The 23,224-nt window shown below is 49.3% G+C and overlaps 1 protein-coding gene across 3 annotated transcripts in view; it reads left to right on the top strand.

Annotated features, from left to right (window-relative positions):
- Nucleotides 1-22,834, top strand: part of IL34 (interleukin 34) — a 60,811-nt gene extending 37,977 nt beyond the window's left edge. For all 3 annotated transcript variants that reach the window (XM_032611979.1, XM_032611980.1, XM_032611981.1), the window contains 6 exons: nucleotides 11,988-12,399; nucleotides 17,571-17,704; nucleotides 18,523-18,600; nucleotides 18,888-19,049; nucleotides 21,780-21,912; nucleotides 22,153-22,834. In XM_032611979.1, coding sequence (XP_032467870.1) covers nucleotides 12,372-12,399; nucleotides 17,571-17,704; nucleotides 18,523-18,600; nucleotides 18,888-19,049; nucleotides 21,780-21,912; nucleotides 22,153-22,325 — 708 coding nt within the window. In that variant the 5' untranslated portion in view covers nucleotides 11,988-12,371 and the 3' untranslated portion in view covers nucleotides 22,326-22,834. The remainder of the gene's footprint in view (nucleotides 1-11,987; nucleotides 12,400-17,570; nucleotides 17,705-18,522; nucleotides 18,601-18,887; nucleotides 19,050-21,779; nucleotides 21,913-22,152) is intronic.
- Nucleotides 22,835-23,224: the final 390 nt, after the last annotated feature.

The following is a 23,224-nucleotide window of genomic DNA, read 5'->3' as shown; positions in this document are numbered from 1 at the left end:
GTTTACAGCATCCTGACCTCCACGCACTAGATGCCAGTAGCACCACCACCCCCAGTTCTGACAACCAAAGATATCTCTAGGCATTGCCAAATGTCACCTGGGGGACAAAATCCACCTCCCAGCTGAGAATGACTGCTCTAGGAGAAAGACTCAGTCTGGTGCTAATATATTTCAAACACCTCTCTAACCCTTGCTAGTCTCCCTTTTCCAAAAAGAGAGAGCAGATCCCTAGTTCAGCAGACAATGCTTTCTCACTCGAATTTACATTATTTTGCTTTCCTTGATGTTACTTTCTCATTTTGGCAAGTTAGAATTGTTTTCCTCTCAATGTAAGTGTTTTCTTTACAAATAAATTACAGTAAAAAGGTGAGTGACTATAGAGAAATATACCTCAAACATGTGGATATGGCCCAGATAGCTCTGTGCTAGACGCCTGGTTCTAAGGAAACATTGAGTAACGCATCTTCCTGTTTCAGTGCTTCTGTCGTCTGCAGCACTAGGCAGGCTTTTATGTTTTTCTTTTTAAAAATTAATTAATTAATTTTTTTTGCTGTGTTGGGTCTTCATTGTTGCGTGCGGGCTTTCTCTAGTTGCGGTAAGCGGGGGCTACTCTTCGTTTTGGTGCATGGGCTTCTCATTGCGGTGGTTTCTCTTGTTGTGAAACATGGGTTCTAGGTACACGGGCTCTAGGTGTGGCTTGCGGGCTTTAGAGCGCAGGCTCAGTAGTTGTGGCACATGGGCTTAGTTGCTCCATGTGGGATCTTCCCCGACCAAGGATCGAACCCGTGTCCCCTGCATTGTCAGGAGGATTCTTTTTTTTAAAACATCTTTATTGGAGTATAATTGCTTTACAATGGTGTGGCAGGTGGATTCTTTTTTTTTTTTTTTTTTGCGGTAAGCGGGCCTCTCACTATTGTGGCCTCTCCCGTTGCGGAGCACAGGCTCCGGACGCGCAGGCTCAGTGGCCATGGCTCACGGGCCTAGCCACTCCGTGGCATGTGGGATCTTCCCGGACCGGGGCACGAACCCGTGTCCCCTGCATCTGCAGGCGGACTCTTAACCACTGCGCCACCAGGGAAGCCCCAGGTGGATTCTTAACCACTGCGCCACCAGGAAAGTCCAGGTTTTTTTGTTCTGCTTCACCTAAGTCAATACTCCAGCTTGGGAGATGCCCTAGGGATCTGGTGTAGGTGCCAAGCCTCCCAGACATGCTAACACCGATCACATACATGCATCACCTGTCAGAAGTGTACTGCCTGCTACAGGCATTTGGTCTGTGGACCCAGGAGTGAGTCTTGGTTGATAAAATCATTCAGGTAGCTTTGGATTACAAGGGTAAAGGCAGTGCATGTCTTGATGCCAGCCAATCTTTTTCTGAGAAGCAGGCATTTGAAAACAAATCACACAGGCCTGGAGACTTCCTGATTTCATAGGTCAGACGTGGGAGGAAAGTACACTATGTCATTCATATCAGATATCTTGGCAAAGCTGCTTGGCAAAGCTACTGACTCTGCTTGCCTCATGGGAAAAGGCTTGATCAGATAGCCATGTGAGTGAGAATATCACACTTAGCAACCCTTGATGAATTAATGGGTCTAGGCATTAAGCATTGATAGGTATCAACATCAGAAAAGAGTGAAAACCAGACATTACCTCCTGTTGGGAGAACCCAGCACCATGTGTAGTCGTGACAAAGGATTTATGCTTGAGTCTGATCCAACCCCCAGTGTGCAAAAGCAGGAACAGAGGAATGTGTTGAATTGCACAGTGAGTGCAGACTGGGAGCACTCTCTGGGACACATATCCTGGGTTCTTTAACAGATGAAATGTAAAAGGATGGGATGGAGGAGAAATCCTGTAGATTGTAGATTAAAAGAGGCTTAAAAGATATGAAATTTTTAAAATGGGCAAGGCTGAAAACTAAACTATACTGTCTAGGGAGGCATACTTGGTTGATAAAACCAGAAAGAAAGCCAACAAAGTGATTGCTGTAATAATTAGGATGCTGGTTACTTTTTTGGCAAGCTATAGTTGAGATGGGGCTCATGGAGGACCTTTTAGGCTGGCTGACTGGGTTCCATTCCTTGATTTCATGGTAGATATAAAGTTTGTTTATCTTATAATAATTCATTAAACTATACATTTGTTTTCTGTTACCTCTATGTTTTATTTTAAAATAGTTTTTAAAAAGCAAGGTGCAGGGCTTCCCTGGTGGCGCAGTGGTTGAGAGTCCGCCTGCCGACGCAGGGGACACGGGTTCGTGCCCCGGTACGGGAGGATCCCACATGCCACAGATCAACCTAGCCCGTGAGCCACAACCACTGAGCCTACACTCTAGAGCCCTCGGGCCACAACTGCTGAAGCCTGCACACCTAGAGCCTGTGCTCCGCAACAAGAGAAGCCACCACAATGAGAAGGCTGTGCACCACAACAAAGAGTAGCCCCCGCTCGCCACAACTAGAGAAAGCCTGTGTGCAGCAACGAAGATCCAATGCAGCCAAAAATAAATAAATAAATTAATTAATTAAAAAAAAAACAAAACTAGTGCTGGGACAACTGGTTAGCCACATGCAAAAGAATGAAGTTGGGCTCTTGCCTCACACCATATACAAAAATTAACTCCAAATGGATCGAAGACCTAAATACAAGAGCTAAAACTATAAAATTCTTAGAATAAAACACATGTATATCTTTGTGCCCTTTGATTAGACACTAGTTTCTTAGATATGACACCAAAAAGCATAAATAACCAAAAAATAGAAAAATAAATAAAAAATAAATTGGACTTCATCAAACTTAAAAAGTTTTGTGCATCGGGGACACTATCAGGAAAGTGAAAAGACAACCCACAGAACGGGAGAAAATATTTACAAATCATACATCTGATAAGAGTCTAGTACCCAGCATACATAAGGAACTCTTGTATCTCAAAAATAAAAAGATAGGGCTTCCCTGGTGGCGCTGTGGTTGAGAGTCTGCCTGCCAACGCAGGGGACGTAGGTTCGTGCCCCTGTCTGGGAAGATCCCACATGCCGCGGGGCGGCTGGGCACGTGAGCCATGGCCGCTGAGCCTGCGCGTCTGGAGCCTGTGCTCCGCAGTGGGAGAGGCCACAACAGTGAGAGGCCCGTGTGCCGCAAAAAAAAAAAAAAAAAAAAAAAAAAAAAGGATAAACCAGTTTAAAAAAATAGGCAAAGGATTTGAATAAACATTTCTCCAAAGAAGGTATACAAATGGCCTATAAGCAGGTGAAAAGATGCTCAACGTCATTAGTCATCAGGAAAATGCAAATCAATACCACAACGAGATACCACTTCATACCCACTAGGATGGTTGTAATGAAAAAGATAGATAATAACAAGTGTTGGTGAGAAATCAAAACCCTCGTACATTGCTGATGGGAATGTAAAATGGTGTAGCTGCCTTGGAAAGCAGACTGGCAGTTCCTCAAAAAGTTAAACGTGGAGTAGCCATATGACCCAGCAACCACATTCCTAGGAATATACCCAAAGAGAACTGAAAACATACACCAACACAAAAACTTGTACACGAATCTTAATAGCAATATGACTCATAATAGCCAAAAAATGAAAACAACCCAAATGTCTTATCAGTTAATGAATGGATGAAGAAAATGTAGTGTATCCATACATTAGAATGTTATATTACAATAAAAAGGAATGAAGTACTGGTCCTGGTGGTAAGATGGTGGCCGCTGCAGAGTGTGATGTGGTAATGGCAGCAACTGCGCCAGAGCTGCTCAACCACAAAGAAATGAAGGAAACAGTCTTTCAAGGAGCAAGAGGTGCATACTATGTCAAGAAAGATTACAATGACGCTTATAATTATTATATATAGATATCTATATACAGCTATTATATGTAGATATACTCTTTATATATATACAGTAGCCATGTGACGTGTATGTGTGTGTGTGTGTAATGGAATACTACTCAGCCATAAAAAAGAATGAGATAATGCCATTTGCAGCATCATGGATGGACCTAGAGATTATCATACTAAGTGAAGTAAGTCAGGAAGAGAAAGACAAATACCATATATCACTTATATGTGGAATCTAAAATATGATACAAATGAACTTATTTACAAAACAAACAGACTTACAGACATAGAAAACAAACTTACGGTTACCAAGGGGGAAAGGGGGTGGGGGAGGGATAAATTAGGAGTTTGAGAGTTCAAGGCGTTCTTTGGCGGTCCTGGGAACTTTGAAGCATCTGGTCCAGGGATTTTTTTTTTTTTTTTTTTTCAATTTGAGAAATGAAAGGAAACTATTTAGAACCCAGAAAATGCAGATTTGTGCAGTTTAACCTGGAATGTGGACACAGGTCACCTCCTCCCTTCATCATGTCTCCATCTATTTAGAGCAGTTTGTCTTCTTAGTTGGATACCCTGTGCCTGTGTGAGTGGGGTGAAGGAAAGGGAGCCAGACTAAAGACTACAGGTAGGGGAGGGAGGCAGAGAGTGAACAGGGAGACAGCTTGTGAATTTTTGTTTTACTGTTTAAATTTATTTAAAAAAGAAAATTGAGAATAAAATGTTTCACCCTTATTTTTTTAAAAAAAGGAAGTACTGGGAGGCTTCCCTGGTGGCGCAGTGGTTGAGAGTACGCCTGCCAATGCAGGGGACACGAGTTTGTGCCCCGGTCCAGGAAGATCCCACATGCCACGGAGCGGCTGGGCCCGTGAGCCATGGCCGCTGAGCCTGCACGTCCGGAGCCTGTGCTCCGCAACGGGAGAGGCCATAGCAGTGAGAGGCCCGCGTACCGCAAAAAAAATAAAAATATATAAATAAATAAATAAAAAATAAAAAAAGGAAGTACTGATAGATGCTATGTCTTATCCTGCTCAGGTTGCCATAATAATATACCATAGCTTTCCAGGCGGCGGGGACGGAGGTGGGCCCGGCGGTCCGCGCGGCCTCCGGACTGGAGCCCGGGTCCCCGCCCACCCCAGCACCCGCCACCAGCCAAGCCCCGCGTCAGCCGAGCCCCGCGTCGCCGTCCTGCGTCCCGGTGGCCGGAGGTGCGCCCGGGTCCGCGGGACAGGCGGGCGAAGAGGTCGCCTGTGTTGGGGGGTGGGGTGCGGCGAGGTTCCCGCGCCTCCATGGAGCCCGGTCCGGGGCTGGGGCGCCGCGGTTTGCTATGCTCTCCGCACTCTCCCGGGCTCTGAAGCCTCGAGAACACGGCTAGGCAGTAGTAGTTTAATGGGGCCTTCTGGGAACTAGGGGCCTGCTGGGGTCTCAGTTCTTGGCTGGCCCCAGAACAAGAGGTTGCCAGGCGTGTGACGGCAGCAGGTAGGAGTGAGATGCTGGTGCAGTGATGAGCAGGAAAGGAAGGACAGTGGCAGTTGGCCTGTGAACCTAGGCAAGAATGACCAGCCAACACAATCCAGACCAAGGTCCGTGGGCCCAGCTCGGTCCTGTGAGGCTGGTCAGTGGAATAGACCTGAAGGTGTGGCTCTTGTCACTCTAGGACTGGCTTTGGGACAGATCCAGCTGATGAGGCCAGGGCACCATCCTCAGTTCTCCAGGAGAGTGCGCCGGAGTGGAGCCAGGGGGGTGTGCCCGACTCAGCACTGCGGCCACGCATGTCCAGTCTGCTGGCAAGGGCAGTGGAGAGCCAGGGGAAGTCATGGCCTTGGGAATGTCCTCTGATGAAAAAGAACCTGCAGGCTTATAAAATAACTTTTGTGTGGAACGTTGGTGTGTTGAAAAGCAGTTCTGTGTGCTGTTCCCCCTTGGTGTGGATCAGCAGTGCTGAGGCAACAGGCGTGATACGGAAGTGTGAGCAGAGACCCTTTGGAGTCCCCAGACTCCAGGGAAACTAGAGGTGACAGCCAGCCTAGTGAAGAGGACAGGAGTTGGGGCCTGTGGTGGCAGCCCAGCAGGTGCCCCTCGTCTCAGGGCCCTAATCCTGGCTCCAGCCGGGTGGTCAGGGAAGCTGCAAGGTCTTCTGGGCGAGCAGAGCTCACAGTCCTAAGCTGTTCTTCGTTGTGTTTGGGTCATCTCCCCCCATCCAAGGGGAGAAATCTAGATGAGGTTTAAGAATTAGTGCTTTCAAAGGTAAATAAATATGTGAGGTGATGGATGGGGGAATCCTTTCACAATGTATATGTATATCAAATCATCACGTTGTACACTTTAAATACCTTACACTTTTATTTGTCAATTATACTTCAATAAAACCAGAAAAAAAAAAAGAATTAGTGCTTTAAGAATGTGGATCTCATAGTTGAAACCTTGGAACACGTGTTTTCAGCCCAAGGTGTTAAAGTGAACGGAAGGGTTCAATGCCTTTTCAAGGAGGGTGTCTCCATGTGGGCAGAACTAGAGAATAAATGGGTCTTGAATATATACCATAGACTGGGAGGCTTAAACAACAGAAATTTATTTTCTCACAGTTCTGGGGGCTGAAGTCCAAGATGAGGGCACCAGCATGGTTGGTTTCTGGTGAGTGCTCTCCCCTTGGGTTGCAGACAGCCACCTTCTGGATGTGTGCTCATGTGACCTCCTTTTTATGGGATCATGGAGAGAGAGAGAGAGAGAGAGAACAAGCTCTCTGATGTCTCTTCTTATAAGGGCACTAATCCTGTCATGAGGGCCCCACCTTCAGGACCTCATCCAACCCTAATTACCTCACAAAGACCCCATTTCCAAATAACATCACATTGGGGGTTAGAGCTTCAACAGAGGAATTTGGCAGAGGCACAAACATTCAGTTTACATGATGAATGAACCCTGCAAATATTATGCCAAGTGACAGAAACTGGTCACAAAGGATCACATATTATAAGATCCTATTTACATGAAAGGTCCAGAATATGCAAATCCATAGAGATAGAAAGCAGATTAGTGGTTGCCAGGGGCCAGGGGGAAGAGGAAATAAACAGTGATTGCTGATGACTACAGAGTTTATTTTTAGGTTGGTGAGAATGTTCTGGAATTAGATTATGGTAATTGTTGCACAACTTTGTGAATATACTAAAAATCTCCACTGAATTGTGCCCTTCAGAATGGCAGACTTTATGACATGTGAGTTATATCTTAATTAATTAATTTTTTTAGGTTTTTTTTTTTTTGATGTGGACCATTTTTAAAGTCTTTATTTAATTTGTTACAATATTGCTTCTGTTTTATGCTTTGGTTCTTTGGCCACGAGGCATGTGGGTTCTTAGCTCCCTGACCAGGGATCGAACCCCCATCCCCTGTGTTGGAAGGCGAAGTCTTAACCACTGGACCGCCAGGGAAGTCCCTTAAATTTTTTTTTAAAAAGAGAGGAAAAAAGACATAGAGACCCATCAATCAGTGGACCAACTTACTGGGCTCTTAATTCAAACAAAGCAACTTAAAAAAAGACGTTTTTTAAACAATCAGGGAAAATTGAATGTGGATTCTTTTTTTTTTAATTTATTTTTTAATTGATGTAACATTGGTGTATAATATTACATGTTTCGTGTATGCAGCATTATATTTCTACTTCTGTATACACTACAGCCTGCTGACCACCAAAAATTTAGTTTCCATCTGTCACCATACAGTTGCCAACCATATAGTTACAACATATGTTACCCATTTTGCCCTTCTCACCCTTCCGCTCTGGTAACCACTACTCTGTTCTCTGTATCTACATGTTTGTTTTTGTTTGGTTTGGTTTGTTCGTTTGTTTTTTATATTCCACGTGAGCAAAATCATATGGTATTGTATTTCTCTGACTTATTTCACTTAGCTTGATACCCTCAAGGTGCATCAGTGTTGTCACAGATGGCAAGATTTCGTCTTTTTAATGGCTGAGTAGTATTCCATTGTATATATAATATATGCCACATCTTCTTTATTTATTCATCCATTTATTGGCACTTAGGTTGTTTTCATATCTTGGCTATTTAAAATAATGCTATGATGAACATAGGGGTGCATATCTCTTTTCAAATTAGTATTTTCATATTCTTTGGATAAATACCTAGAAATGTTGGGGGGAGTTCCCTGGTGGCACAGTGGTTAAGAATCTGCCTGCCAATGCAGGGGACACGGGTTTGAGCCCTGGTCTGGGAAGATCCCACATGCCATGGAGCAACTAAGACCATGCGCCACAACTACTGAGCCTGTGCTGTAGAGACCACGGGCCACAACTACTGAGCCTGCGTGCCACAGCTACTGAAGCCCGCACGCCTAGAGCCCATGCTCTGCAACAAGAGAAGCCACTGCAATGAGAAGCCTGTGCACTGCAACGAAGAGCAGCCCCCACTCACTGCAACTAGAGAAAGCCCGCAAGCCAGCAATGAAGACCCAAAGCAGCCAAAAAAGAAAGAAAGGAAGGAAAAAAGAAAAAAAAAGTTATATAAAAAAAAAATACCCAGAAGTGTTGGGAATTCTCCGGCGGTCCAGTGGTTAGGACTCCGTGCTTTCACTGCCGTGGGCCCAGGCTCAATCCCTGGTCGGGGAACTAAGATCCCACAGCCACATGGCGTTGCCCAAACAAACAAACAAACAAAAAACCCCAGAAGTGAAATAGGTCGTATGGTAGTCCCATTCTTAATTTTTTGAGAAAACTGTACTGGTAACACTCTGGCTTTACCAGTTTACAGTTCCACTAACATTGAATGAGTGTTCTCTTTTCTCCACATACTCACCAACACTTGTTATTTCTTGCCTGTTTGATGATAGCAGTTCTAACAGATGTGAGGTAGTATCTTACTGTGGTTTTGATTTGTATTTCCCTAATAATTAGTGATGTTGAACATCTTTCCATGTGCCTGTTGGCTATCCGTATGTCTTTGGAAAAATGTATATTCAGCCCCTCTGCCCATTTTTTAATCAGGTTGTTTGTTTTTTGCTGTTGTTGAATTGTATGAGTTCTTTATCTATTACGAATATTAATCCCTTATTGGACATATGATTTACAAATATCTTCTCCCATTTGGTAGGTTGTCTTTGTTTTGTTAGTGGTTTCCCTTGCTGTGCGGAAGCTTTTTAGTTTGATACAGTCCTGTTTGTTTATTTTTGCTTTTGTTTCCCTGTGCCTGAGGAGACATATCTAGAAAGATATTGGTAATACTGATGCCCAAGAGTATACTGCCTATTTTTTCTTCTAGGAGTTTTATGGTTTCACGTTTTACATTAAAGTCTCTGATCCACTTTGAGTTGATTTTTGTGTATGGTGTGGGATAGTGGTGTAGTTTAATTTTTTTGCATGTGGATGTCCAGTTTTCCCAACTCCATTTATTGAAGAGACTATCCTTTCGCCATTGTATGTTCTTGGTACCTTTGTAGTGAATTAGTTGTGTGGGTTTATTTGAACATGGATTCTGTATTAGATGATATAAGGGATTATTGATTTGGAAATGTGCAATAGTAGTAATGCGATTATATATTTTTAAAAAATCCTTACATACTGGTAAAATGGCCTGTCTGGGATTTGCTTTAAAATACTCTAGGGGAAAAAATGGAGGATGGGTGAAACAGGAATGATAGAATATTGATAATTTTTGAAGCTGAATAATAGCTGTATGAGGATCCATTATCCTATTCTACCTTATTTGGGTTTGTTTAACAATACTATAATAAAGTTTCAAAACATAAATCAAATATGGCAGAGGGGAAAAAAAAGTCTTGATTAGTATTGAATTCCAGAAAGTTCATCCTCCAATAGAAGATGCTGAGCTGGGCCCTAGGGCAATGAAAGCACACCTTTGCCCCCAAGGCTTACTGAGCTTCATTCAGAGAGAAGCCACTGGAACCACTCCCAGAAGATGCTTTGGCTTAGAATTGACCTGGCTTTTTACAGAGCATTTGCAGAGATGATGCACTTTCAGGCTGTATCAATTAGTTTTTGTTGTGTAACAGACTACCCCCAAAGCTTAGTGGTTTAAAATAAACAAACACTGATTATTTCTCATGATTCTGTGGGGCAGCTGGGATTCTGGGCTGACTTGACAGGGGCCAGATGGACTAGTTTAGGACGGTCTCACTCAAATGCCTGAGGCCTCCTATAGGAAGCTAGCCCGGAATTGTTTACATGACATGAAGCCCTCCCAGCAACAAGAGAGGACAAGCCGAAGGCATAGGCACATCCCACTGGTCAGAGCAAGTCACACGGCCAAGCCCAGATTAAAGAGGGGTAGAAATAGAGCCACCTTTGCAGATTGGACTTGTACTGAATGGGATATGGGAGCCGAGGGAGCCAGTCAGGGATCTGACTCAGCCCACCTCTCTGAATGAGACTTACTACTCAGATGTGGCCAAGAGTGGGTCCTGTGTTATTCATGTGCCCCAGGTCTAGAATCCTCTCCACTGAGCAGAGGTGGTGAATGAAATGTTATTCAGAAATATAGACCCTGGGCTAATGGAATTAACCAGAAAAAAATCATTCCTTTTTATGCTTTTGTTTATCTTCTTTTTTCTGTGGCCTCAACTCAGCCCTATTTTTCATCCACCTCCTCCGTAAACTGAGCATCTGTGACTCACTCTACAGGGCTGCTAGTTGCTAGAATGTCCCTCCCTACATTCTCAAAGGGCAGAGGGGCTTGATTCACAGGAGGACAATGGGGTTGGGCATGAGGCCTTGGGACAGCTTCCTCCCCCCAGGCCTGTTTCCTCACCTCTGGATGTAGAGGTTGCCTGGAATGTCTCTGAGACCCTCGTGGCCCTGCCCTGCTTAGAGGGAAGCTGTCAAGCTGGAGCAGGTGGTCCAATGCTCTGTCCCCTGGGCCTCAGGTCAGGCCTGGTCACTTTGGGGAGAAGAATGCTCTGTGTAGGTGTAATAGATTGGTTGCAAAAGTGGCCCTAATTCTTCACACGCACCCCCATCCGTAACTTTTTTCTTTTTAATTGAAGTATAGTCGATTTACAATGTTGTGTTACTTTCAGGTATACAGCAAAGTGATTCAGTTATATATGTGCTCGTGTTGCTCATTCGTTTGAGGCACTATCTGTTGACTTCCCACCAAGGAACGTGTAGCTCCTTGTCACCCGCTTCCCTCACCACTCATGTGCACCCTCCCCAGGCCCTTGTCCTTCCAGGATCCTTCAGTCATGCTTCTGTTAAACTAACTTTCACTTTTTACTTGCTACTGTGACTTTGAAAATGCTATTTGCAATTGAATTATGTAGAATAATATTCCAACTTTTACTTGTCCAACTTTTCTCTGCATGAGCTTCTAAAGGGCTGTTCCAAAGCCCTGGGTAGAGCAGGGGTGGGGTGGGAGAGGCCATTCTCAGACTCCTCCCCCTCCCTCTTCCCCACCAGAGAGAGACAGACAGACACCCCCATTCTTTTAGGTGATTTCCTCTGTGCCCCTCCCCCTGAGAGAAGACTCTGGCTTCTGTGCCATTAGGTACCTCCCACTTTGTGCCTTCCTGGCTTCCGCACATCTCCCCCATTTCAGTGGATGGGTGGGACCACAGATGGCACCCAGGATTAGGACTCTGTGGTGTGGCATGAAGGTGACCATGACCCCAGTTCTTACTTTCTCAGCTTCTCTGTCCCGGTCTGGTGGTCTAGGGTGCGTGGTGGGAGCCTTTCTGGGAGATTTCTGAGTGAGGAGGTGGCTAGGAGAGTGTTCTCTGGGGCATGGAGAGGTGCAGAGCCCGATTCTGGGCTTTTTTTTAACCTCCCCGCAGTTCAAGCCGTTCATGTACTTTACCTTGATCTGCCGCCTTCAGGAAGCTCCCTTGATTTAACCCACACAGCTCATTCATTCCTTGGTCCTGCTTTCGTTTTGGCCCCAGGCTGTCAGCTGGTGTCCTTTTAACTTACTCCTGGGCTGGGGCTGCCCTTCGGTTGTTCTGTCATTTCTGTGTCCCCAAGTAGCCAGCAACCGGGGCAGGGCTGTGCACCTCTGGCCTTCCCTGGTGGTCCCGGCCGGCGGTGGGTGCAGCCTGCACAGTAGGCTCTGTGCGCCTGTGGCTGATGGCTGAGTGGCAGCACCACTCTTACATAATCAGTTTCTCTCCTCCTTTCTCTTTCCAGAGCCAGATTTCACACTGAGCAGCTGCAGACAGAGAAATCAGAGAAAGCACAACCCAGCCTCAGATTCCGAGGGGCCTGCTGGGGACTCTCTCCTCCTGCTTGGAAGGAAGACCCCGAGGCAGCCGTTTCAGGCCAGGTCTTGGCTGCCATGGGACTCAGAGCCACCGCCCCGCGGCTGCCCTCTGCACTGCCAGGCAGATAAGGGTGAGCCCTGCCCAGGAGCACCTGCCACCTCCTGCTGGGCCACTCCTCCGTGGCTAGTCCTTCCTCGACTTTGGGCCACCTTTGCTGACCCGAGGCCATGTAGGCCCCACTCAGGCCTCTGTGGATAGACACATTGCTGGGGATACCACCTCTGCTCTCTGGGAGACCCAGCGTACCACCATGCCCCGGGGATTCGCCTGGCTGCGCTGTGAGTACTGGGGGGGGGGGGGGGTGTGTGTGGGGACTGCCCAGGGAGAGCTTGGCCCAGAGCCAGGCTTTGTAACCATGGCAACCAGGGCATTCTTCCTGGTGAGAAGTTGAGATGCTTCCCAGCTTAATGGCAGGCACCCTTGGGGACTCGCACGCCGTCTGCCCTGTCTCCAGCTGACTGCAGCTCAGATGGGCATGGTGGGTATGAGCCTTAGGCTGGGTGGGCACAGTCAGTGGGTCACAGGGACAGGGCAGGTGCTGGGGGTAGGAGGCTGCGTCTCACCTGCTCAGACTCATTGGTGCTCATTGAGGAGTACGGTGGGGATGGAGGTGGCAGAGAGATGATTTCTGGCCTTCCTGGGCGTGACCAGCTGGCGGTGGGGACTTGTGAAGTTGCCTGGGCCCCTTGACACATGGGAGAAGTGCAACCTGCTCCCTCTGCCTTTCCCTCCATCAAGAACTAAATCAAAAGGCAGAAAGAGAACAGTGTCCTTGGGGAAAAGAAAAATAGTTGAAATGAGGACAGAAAAGAAAAAGAATCGACAAGTCTCTCAGGCCTGCCTGCTGGTGGGAGGCCAGACCAAGCTCCCTTCAGACTCCAAGATTCAATATAATTGACTTAAATTCAACATATTTTTTTCTGGTGCCGCCCACATGCCCACTGGAGAGACACTGCCATGGCGACAAGGACCTGGGCTATCTCGTGTGTGTCTCTCTAACACCTGGCATGGAGTTAGGTGCTAGGAACTGTGTGCCACTTGCATGAGGTCCAGGGTCTGACCCTGTGAGGGATTCTCAGAGGAGCTGGGTCCACCCTGGCCCTTGTGGAGGGTACTGCAAAGGGTCTGGATGTTCAGAACAGGTGGAAGGACCCAGACCCAGTGTTCTGGAATCTTCCAAGTCCTGAGGAGCAGGGCGAGCAGGAGAAACAGCACGGCGAGGTGCCACTTGAAATGGTCTCAGAGGTGGGTGGGGAGGTGAGGACGGTGTTCCTTCCATGGAGAGGGAGCAGCGGAGCAAAGGCTCAGCAGTGAGAGCGTGAGAGGCCAGGCTGGAAAGCTGGTGTGGGCTCAGGTGGCTGAGGCCTTGAAAGCCAGGGTGAAGAGTGGCTAATTCATGAGGTAACAGGGAGCCCTGGAAGGTCTGTGACCTGGGCGTGGGAGCTGAGATTGAGAGTTACTCTGCTTTCGAGCGATCAATCTGGCCGTGCTTTGGGGAGTTGCTGTTACAACCTCCTGGGCAGGATGTGATGAGGTGATGAGGGTTCCTTCTGGAGATGGAAGTGAGAATGAAGAGGCCTGGCAGAGGGGACAAAGCTCATGAAAGCAGAGCGCAGGATTGGCAAGGACTGGCCGTGGGGTGAGGGGGAGGGAGGGCTGAGGATCAGGGGCTCAGAGCGGGGCTGGGGTGCTGGAAAAGGAGTGGCTGCCGTAACAGATTGCCACAATCTTGGCTTAAAACGGCAGAAATGTATTCTGTCACAGCTTTGGAGGTCAGAAGTCTGAAATCAAGTTGTCAAGGTTATGCTCCCTCTGAAGGCTTTAGGGGAGGATCCTTCTTGCCTCTTCCAGCTTCTGGTGGCTTCTGGCATTCCTTGGCTTGTGGCTGCATCACTCCAATCTGCCTTCATCTGCGAAGGCCACGTGAATGGTCTTTCCTTACATGTGTCACTGTGTCCTTTCCTCTTCTTATAAGGACACCGGTCACTGAATTTAGGGCCCACCCTAAATTCAAGAGGATTTCATCTGGAGATTCTTAATAACATTTGCAAAGACCCTATCTCCAAATAAGGTTGCATCTGAGGTTCTTGGTGAACATAAATTTGGGGGTATTTACACACACAGGCACAGATATGGGGGTGGTGGACAAGCCCCATTTGTCATTGCGCACAGGATGTTACTCTTTCTTCAGTCTCCTCTTCTGTCTTACAGGCCTCTTAACTGTGGAAATAGCGGGGCACGGCGGGCCTCCCAACCAGGGTTGCACTAGCTGTGGGGCTTTCAGAGTGCAGAGGGTACGTGAGGCTACAGCTGTGCTGTCCCTGTCTAGTTACCTGTTTGTGGCCTGTTTTTCGGAGTGGAGGCAACAGGAAGGGAGCTTAAAACTGGGAATGGTAGTTGGGCTGCAGACTTGGAGGAGGTCTAAGTTTGGGAGAAGGCAGATCATCTATGGACAGAGTTTCTGGGGCAACCCGTGTGTGCCAGGCTGGGAAGCACGGAGGCTCTGTAAGTCTCTGCTACGAGGCTAGTGGCCAGGCCCCCAAAGGCTCCAGACTGGGAATCAGATGAGGGCAGGTGGGGTAGGACTTGGGGTGGAGTGGGCAGCCACAGGGTGACTGCCACATTGGAAAGAAGACTCAGTGTGGACAGGGATACTGATTTTTAAAGAAAATATGGAAATTTGGATTTTTATGTGAAATCTCTGTGAACCAGGATGTGGCCCTAAGGACACCACTTTGTAAACTGTCACTTTCTGCCAAGTGCGGTCCCCAGACCAGCAGCATCAGTTTTACTTCAGGACTTGTTGGAAATGCAGATTCTCTGCACTCCCCCCGCCACTACCTCATACCTGCTCAATCAAATACCCTGGGTGAGCCATTACCAGCTTCTACAGGAGACCCAGATGCCTGATCCCGGTTCCCTGCTTGACGTGAACGCCAAAGTGCTGAGTAACACGTCCTTGCTGTGGTTCACAGTGCTGTGCATTCACACACTGGCTGCTGCGTTGTCTGGTCAAGGCAGTGAGTGAGGGGCTTCCCTGGTGGCGCGGTGGTTAAGAATCCACCTGCCAATTCAGGGGACACAGTTTCGAGCCCTGGTCCCGGAAATCCCACATGCCGCGGCGGAACTAAGCCCGTGCGCCACAACTGCTGAGCCTGCGCTCTAAGAGTCCATGAGCCACAACTACTGAGCCCACGTGCCGCAACTACTGAAGCCCGCGCGCCTAGAGCCCATGCTCCGCAACAAGAGAAGCCACTGCAATGAGAAGCCCGCGCACCACAATGAAGAGTAGCCCCCACTCACTGCAACTAGAGAAAGCCCACACACAGCAATGAAGACCCAAAGCAGCCAAAAAAAAAAAAAAAGACAATGAGTGAATTGGACAGATGGTGCTAGTGACAGGGGTTGGTGGCTGGCGTAGGCAGGGGAGCCTCTGGGGAGGGAAGGAGTCTTGGTGAGACCTTGGAAGGGGTCTGTCGTGTGAGAGGATACCCAGGGCAGGGGCAATGTGTGAGCCTAAACCCTGAGGCAGGAATGATCCTGACCAGCAGGGGTGCCAAGCTGAGAGTGTTAATGATGTAGAGACAAGGGAGAAAGCAAGCAGGAACACTGGTTTATCTGTTCCCTTGTCCAGATATTGGGTTGAGAATATGGGAAGAGAGAGACAGAGGAAGTACAAGATGGATTGTAAGTTTGCAAAAAATGTGGTGTCAGACTTCTATGAGGGGAAGGGCTGGTGGGCTGCAGGCCATAAGGGGCATGGGCTTGAGTGAACCTGAGCTTCTGGCCCAGCAGGGGCACAGGCATGGCAGCAGCACCGAGAAGTGGGTGGGAAAGTGAGTGTCAGCAGGCTCAGGCCCGTGAGGGTTTAAGAACAAAAGTCTCCCTAAGTGCCAGGGAAGTGAGGGCAGAAAGTCCAGTCAGTAGTTGCTGCTCACAACCAGGGGCAAATCAAAGAGGTGACTCAGCCTGCCTGGCTATCTGGGGGGAAAAATGGAAGAAAGAGAAAAAGAGAGAGAGAGAGAGAGAAGGAGGAGGACGGAAGGGAGGAAGGAAGGAAGAGGGAGAAAAGGAAAAAAAAATACTGCTTTTGACTATAACAATAATAGATACTAATTATAGAATGTAAAATATATCCTAAAAAATATAAAGAACATAAAAATCTCCCATAGAGATTTGGTGCATTTCTTTCCATTGCATTTTCTATGCACATATATACATAATTAACAAAATTCAAGTCATGCTTTATACCCAGATACAGTGTGTTGAATCATGCTTTTTAAAACTTTGCTAAGCACATCAAAAGTATTTTTCTTATCATATAATCATATCCTAAGTATCCTTTGGCAATGTGATTTTTATTGGCTACATTCGTTATTATTGCACATCTAGGCCACTTACAGATGTTCACTATTACAAAATAATACTGCAAAGGAAGACTTGGTCCACAGATCTTTCAGTTATGTCTCTCTTTTCTTCTCCTTCACATTTATTCCTAGAAATGAGTTTAATGGGTCAAAGGGTGTGGACAATTTTAAAGCTTAGTGGGTCGAAGTGTGTGGGCATTAAGTCCATTAATAACAAAAATTGCCAAATTGCTTTCCAGGATGAGAGCATCTGCCTCACTATTTTGCCAGCAGCAAATGTTATTAAAATAAAACAACAGCAACAACAACAAAAAAGTCTTTCCATTTGATAGGTGAAACGTATCGATTGTTTTGACGTGAATTTATTAGCGAAGTTGAGTTTCAGATACATCTCTTGCCCGTCTATATTTTGTTTTTTCTGCTCCCATCAACTTAACCCTTGTTCACGTTTGTTGCAAATTCTCTCAGATAATTTTTGTAAGTCTGTTCAGTTACACAGAAATCACACTGTTTTTAAAGTCACAGTGACCTGCAGTGGTGAAGGCTGGTAATGTTTGGATCGTTTGTTAGCGGGGAAGAGAAACAGCCTGAGTGAGGTTCGCTCAGCATCCCGGAAAGACCAGACTGGAAGGGCTGCTACAAACCTGCTGGTACCTCTAATTAAGAGGCATGTCAAGGTCTCTGGATGGAAAATGCAGCGAAAGGCTTTGAAAACTCGTAGCCTCTAGATGAGGGGCAGGGGTTGCCATGGAAAGGAGGCTGTGCCTGCCCCCTGGGGCGGGAGTGGGAAGGAGACTGGAGACCAATCCCAGGGCATGGCTCCTGGGGGGCTTTGCCAGCCTGGGGTGGGAGGTGGCTGGGCTGGACGGTTCATGCTTGCCTGCATTGCTGTCCTGCAGCCCGGACCCCAGGGAGAGTATTCCTGGCTCTGGGAAGGCCTCCTTGGGACCCTGCGCCCCCCACCCCGACCCTTCCGAGAGGACTTGTGACTGGGAAAAGGGAGGTCGTGTGCACAGCTCTGCGTACCCGGGCAGTGTGGGAGCCACGCAGGTGGCTCACGTGTTGTTGTGTGTGGTCCACAGATCTCGGGATCCTCCTGGGCATGGCCTTGGGGAACGAGGGTTTGGAGGTGTGGCCTTTAACCCGGAGCGAGGAGTGTGCCATCACTGGCTTTCTGCGTGACAAGCTGCAGTACCGGAACCGCCTTCAGTACATGGTAACCACGTGGGCACTCGTTGTGTCCCTCTTCCAAAGCCCTGTGGCTCATGGGACGTAAGGACCTGGAAATTCAGTCCCTCTCCTTGGACTTGTGTCAGGCCTGTGCCTGCCATGGCTCCCTTCTCCCTGACACACACCCATGTGCCTCATCTGCACTTCCTGTCCCTGCTCCTGCCATCCATCCCTGGGGCCTCCAACCCTCCTATCTGATCTGACCTTTGATCCCACCTCCACGTGGCACTCACCCAGTGACTCAGGAATGGATTCCAGGAAACCTTGGGGGAACCCCAGGCACTATTTAGCAGGGGAGATAAGGACCTAGAAATTAGAATGTTTGATTCTTTTTATAGGGTGGACCACATCGCATGTGGCTCTGTAGGTCTTTTATTTTTTTTAACAGCTTTTTTGAGATATAGTTCACATACCACACACACCTCACCTGTTCAAGTGTACATTTCTATGGCTTTTAGTATATTTGCAAAGTCATGAAACCATCACCATGATAAGTTTTAGAGCAATCTTTTAAAGTCATTTTCCTCACCCCTCCTAAAGCATATGATTCTCTAGGAGTAGTAAGCTTCTCATCCTACATTTTGGCCCGAGACTTATGCCTTAACATGTTTTGTTTTGTTTCACCTTCCCTGTGTCCCAGAGGAAAGAGCTGTCTTTATCCCAACTGGGAGCCAAGCACATGTTTTCTGTAGAGGACCACCGCTGCCATCAAGGGCCGGTCCTGCATCAAATTATTCTCCGAGGTTGGGGGAGTCTGAGCCATTTCTGACTCTGATCTCATCCTTTGTTCTTGTATCTCCCCAGAAACACTACTTCCCCATCAACTACAGGGTCAGTGTGCCTTATGAGGGGGTACTCCGAATGGCCAACGTCACCAGGCTGGTGAGAATCCCCGCTCTGGAATGGGGAGGCCCCTGCCTCCTGGGACATCCTGTGGGCCCTGCCTGGAGGCACATTGGTCTGGGAAGATCCTGTTGCCAGGGGTCTTTCCTGGCCCCTCAAGCAAGCCTGCCCTTGGCTTAGGCCCCAGGTGCCCCTCCCATCCCATCCACAGTGGATGCCCGGGGTCTGCCCCCTGTGCAGGGCAAATGTGGGGGGCGGTCAGAGCTGTGGGGGGCAGGCCCAGAGGCTCCTGTCTGGGGTTTCAATAATTTCTCCTGTCCCTGCAGCAGAGGGCCCGGGTGAGCCAACAGGAGCTGCGGTATCTGTGGGTCTTGGTGAGTCTCAGTGCTACTGAGTGGGTGCAGGAGGTGCTGCTCGAGGGCCATCCATCCTGGAAGTACCTGGAGGAGGTACATACACTGCTGCTGGATGTCAAACAAGGCCTCCCGGTGAGTCGTGCGGAGGTGCAGGTGGCCAGGGTGGGTGCGTGCGTGCGTGTGTGTGTGTGTGTGTGTGTGTGTGTGTGGCCAAAAACTATCAAGGGAGAAGGTAAAGGCATGGAAAGTTCTGGCATGTCCTGGAGAGTGTGGGAGAAATGGGGGGGGCAGGGTGGTGGACTGGGCTTGGGGGGCAAGAGATGCGCCTGAGACCCTGTTATGCTCTGCAACCCTGGGCGAGTCATTGATCCCTCTCACTTTATTTCCACATCTAAGAAAAGAGGGAAAGGGGGAGGGATAGATGGGTGGAGCACAGGGAGGTTGAGGGCGATGAAACTTTTCTGTATGATGCTGTAACAGTGAGTATAATTGCATTTGTCAAAGCCCATTGAATGTACAACAGAAAGAGTGAACCCTAACGTAAATGGACCTTAATTAATAATAATAATAGAGGTTCCCAATTGCTGCCTGTTCAGCAGTGTTGATCGGAGGCCTGGGGGATGCATCTTCCAAAAAGCCTACAGAGTAAGGTGACGGGGTCAGTGTGTATCCTCGCAGGCCATGTGTGTGCAATGGGACCCCTCCCCACACACCCGCCTTGCCCTACTGACCCCCACAGCCCTCCTTAGGACCCTGGTACACAACTGCCCTGGGGCCCCACCTGCTGCCCAGCAAGAACAGCCAACAGGAAGCCGACTGTGAGCTTCTGCTGACACCAGGGCTCGGGGCCAGCATCTGCTTTTGCAGCTGCCGAGAACTTTGTGGAGGCTCTCCATTCTGGCGGGGACCGGACTGTGTTCCATCCTCAATTTTCCTTGGGAGTGTCTATGGCTCTGTGAGCTCTGCTGAGCTGGGAAGGAGATTGAGGGTAGACTGAGGCCCTGCCCACCTGGGCTCTTCAGATTGAACCAGCTTGTTTTTTTAAAGATTTTTTTTTTTTTTTTGATGTGGACCATTTTCAAAGTCTTTATTGAATTTGTTACAATATATTGCTTCTGTTTTATGCTTTTGTTTTTGACCATGAGGCATGTGGGATCTTAGCTCCCCAACCAGGGATTGAACACGCACCCACTGCATTGGAAGGCGAAGTCTTAACTACTGGACCGCCAGGGAAGTCCCTGAACCAACTTTTAACCTCTTCTTTCTCACAATGTTAATGGTTGACGGCCCGTTCCATATGTGCCCAACATCTATGGGGCAGGGGGTCCTCCCTCTAGGGAGAGGGCCATGGGCATGGGCCCCTTTGCCCTCCTGCCACCCTCACTTCTCTCTCTAAGCCTCTGTATATTAGTTTTTGGGGACTGCCGTCACCAATTACTACCAACTGGTGGCTTAAAACAACAGAAATGATTCTATCGCAGTTCTGTAGACCAGAAGTCTGAAATCAAGGTGTCAGCAGGGCCATGCTCCCTCCAAAGGCTCCAGAGGCGGCTCTTTCCCACCTCTTCCAGCTTCTGGGCTGATGGTGTTCTTGGCTTGTGCAGCATCACTCCACCCTCCGCCTCGGTCTTCACATGGCCTCTCCCTCCGTGTCCCAGAGAAGGACCTGTGTCCTTTCTCTTACAAGGACAACAGTCATTGGATTTAGGGCCCACCATAAATCCAGACTGATCTCATCTGGAGATCCCTGACTTAATTACATCTGCATAGACCCCATTTCCAAACAGGTCACATTCGCAGGTACTAGGGACTGGGCCTTGGACAGAGCTTTTTTAGGGGGTTGTGGGGCAGGGGGACACACAGTTCAACCTAGAACACTTCACTTTTAGGAACGTCCTTCCCCAGCTCAGGTCCCGCGTTTCCTCCTGCTCCATGTCTTGTTTTTTTTTTTTTAAGTATTATTATTTATTTATTTATACATACATTTATTTATTTTTCTGTTTGGCTGCGTTCGGTCTTCGTTGCTGTGTGCGGGCTTTCTCTAGTTACGGCGAGCGGGGGCTACTCTATGTTGCGGTGCGTGGGCTTCTCGGCGGTGGCTTGTCTTTGTCGCGGAGAACGGGCTCTAGGTGCGCGGGCTTCAGTAGTTGTGGCATACAGGGGCTCAGTAGTTGTGGCGCACGGGCTTAGTTGCTCCGTGGCATGTGAGATCTTCCCGGACCAGGGCTTGAACCCGTGTCCCCTGCAGTGGCAGGCGGATTCTTAACCACTGCGCCACCAGGGAAGTCCCGTGCTCTGTGTCTTCTACGACAGTTCTGGCCCCTGCTCTGTCCCTCCCATGGTGCCTGGTGCTCCCCACACCAAGTTCCTTTTGTTAAGTGTTGTGGAGAGGAGCCCCCGAGCTTGGAGCCGGAGACCCAGCCCTGTCGGTGTGCCTAGTGCGCCTCACGATATGACCGACCCTCCTGAGGGTCCTGTCTCTTCTTCATGGGAGTCGGTGTGGGTCTTTGCATCCTGAAGGACAGTGTCCCTGGGATAGGGACTTCTCATGTGGTGGTGACCGGGCCTGGGCTAGAACAGCAAGGATGCCCCCACCTCCTCCCTGTCTGGCCTGCCCCTAGGAGAGGAAAAGAGAAGCTTCTGTGTGTTGTGCTTGAGTGAGGGACATCGAGGGAGCCCCTCCCAGGAAAAATGGCACCTGCAGGAAGGAGAGAAATTGCTCTCAGGCGTCCTGGTCACAGGGATCTCTTGTCCTTCTTCCAGGCAGGACAGCCACCACCACCCCGCCCCCCAGAGCTCTCCTGGGATCTCTTCACAGGCTGGGGGTGGCACCTGTGGTCCTAAAGGCTTCCTCCCTTTCAGGGTGTGGAGGTGAGCCCCCAGGTGGAAGCAGTGTTGTCCCTCTTGAGTGCCCCAGGAAGCCTGAAGCCAGTGCGGCCCAAAGCTCTGCTGGACAACTGCTTGCGGGTCATGGAGCTGTTGTACTGCTCTTGCTGTAAGGAGCTCTGAGGGGCTGGGGGTGGGACACTGGGTGTCTGAGCCCAGGTCGCTGAGCAGAGCTGGGACCCTCCTCGGCATGCCCTCTGCTTCCCAGGGCTACAGGCCGTTTCTGGAAGCTGAGATGGGCCCTGGGTACAGGGAGGACAGTGTGGCTTGGTCTGGGGATGAGCGGGGTGTTGACCAGTCCTGCAGTCTTATTTGTGTCTGTGTGTTTGTGTGTTTGTGTTGCCTGCAGGTAAACAAAGCCCTGTCTTAAACTGGCAGGATTGTGAGGTGCCAAGGCCTCAGCCTCACGGCCTGGAGCCCTCGTCACAGTGTGTGGCCGCCCAGCTATACCCCCTGCGCCAGCAGTCCCCCGCCTCCCTGCCCCACCCCCCGGCATCCACGGCTGGAGCCCCGGCTCAGTGAAGCTGCTGAGGGCACAGGGCGAAGGCCGCCTGCCCTGAGTGGGCTGCATGGTAACTGGGTGGGGCAGCTGGAGGAGCTCCTGCAGGAGATGGACTGGGCCTGAGGCTTCTCTGGGTGGTGGTGGGGAGCCCCTCTTGGGAGAGGAGACCCTAGAGGGGCATTTTTCCTTTGAGGGGGACTCAGTGCCTGAGAAGGGTTCAGCTTCCCGCCTTCCATACCTCCCATGGTCTCACCTGGAGCGGTGGGCGCTGGGGGCACCTGAAGGTCAATGAAGACAGAGCTTACAGCCCCTCCTGGCACTGCCCGGGCTGCCCTCTTCCCTGAGGGCAGGGCTGACCATCTCCTAGGCCCAAAGAGGTGAGAGCTGTACCAGGTGGGCATGGGGGTGGGGACATGCCTCGGCAAGGCCAGGGAGAGGGCAGCAAAGCTGGGGAGAGGGCATAGCCAAATGCCACATCTTGCCACAGTTCCCTTTATCTTTTCTATTAAACACCTGCTTTGTTTTGGTTTGTTTTGGTTTGCTTTGCATCTTCGAGGGTGAACCTGGAGAAGGCCCACCTGGAGCAGGCTGCTTTCCCCTCCTGCCAGGTGCAGGAGGCAGGAGGAGGGGCATGGGCTGGTCTGGCCCTGGGGCCTCGGTCTGAGGATTCAGATGTGGAGTGGTCAGGGCCTTAGCCAGGGCCCTGGAATGGTAGATATTTGGGGGACGGAGTTCCTTCTAGCCCTGCCCCAGCCCCTGAAGCCTTAGCCAGCCTGACTGCTGGGGGGGGGGGGGAGCGGGGGGGGTTTATCTCCCACAGTGCATCCTCGCCACGGCCCTCTTCCCCTCCATCTGGCAGCCCCAAGACCGCCCCCAGCAGGGACAGAGCTGAGGCATTCAAAGGCATGGGTCCTGACAT

Source organism: Phocoena sinus, chromosome 19 (genome assembly GCF_008692025.1).
Source record: "Phocoena sinus isolate mPhoSin1 chromosome 19, mPhoSin1.pri, whole genome shotgun sequence".
In the NCBI taxonomy this organism is placed as follows: Eukaryota; Metazoa; Chordata; class Mammalia; order Artiodactyla; family Phocoenidae; genus Phocoena; species Phocoena sinus.
This window is presented reverse-complemented; position numbering and strand designations above follow the sequence as displayed.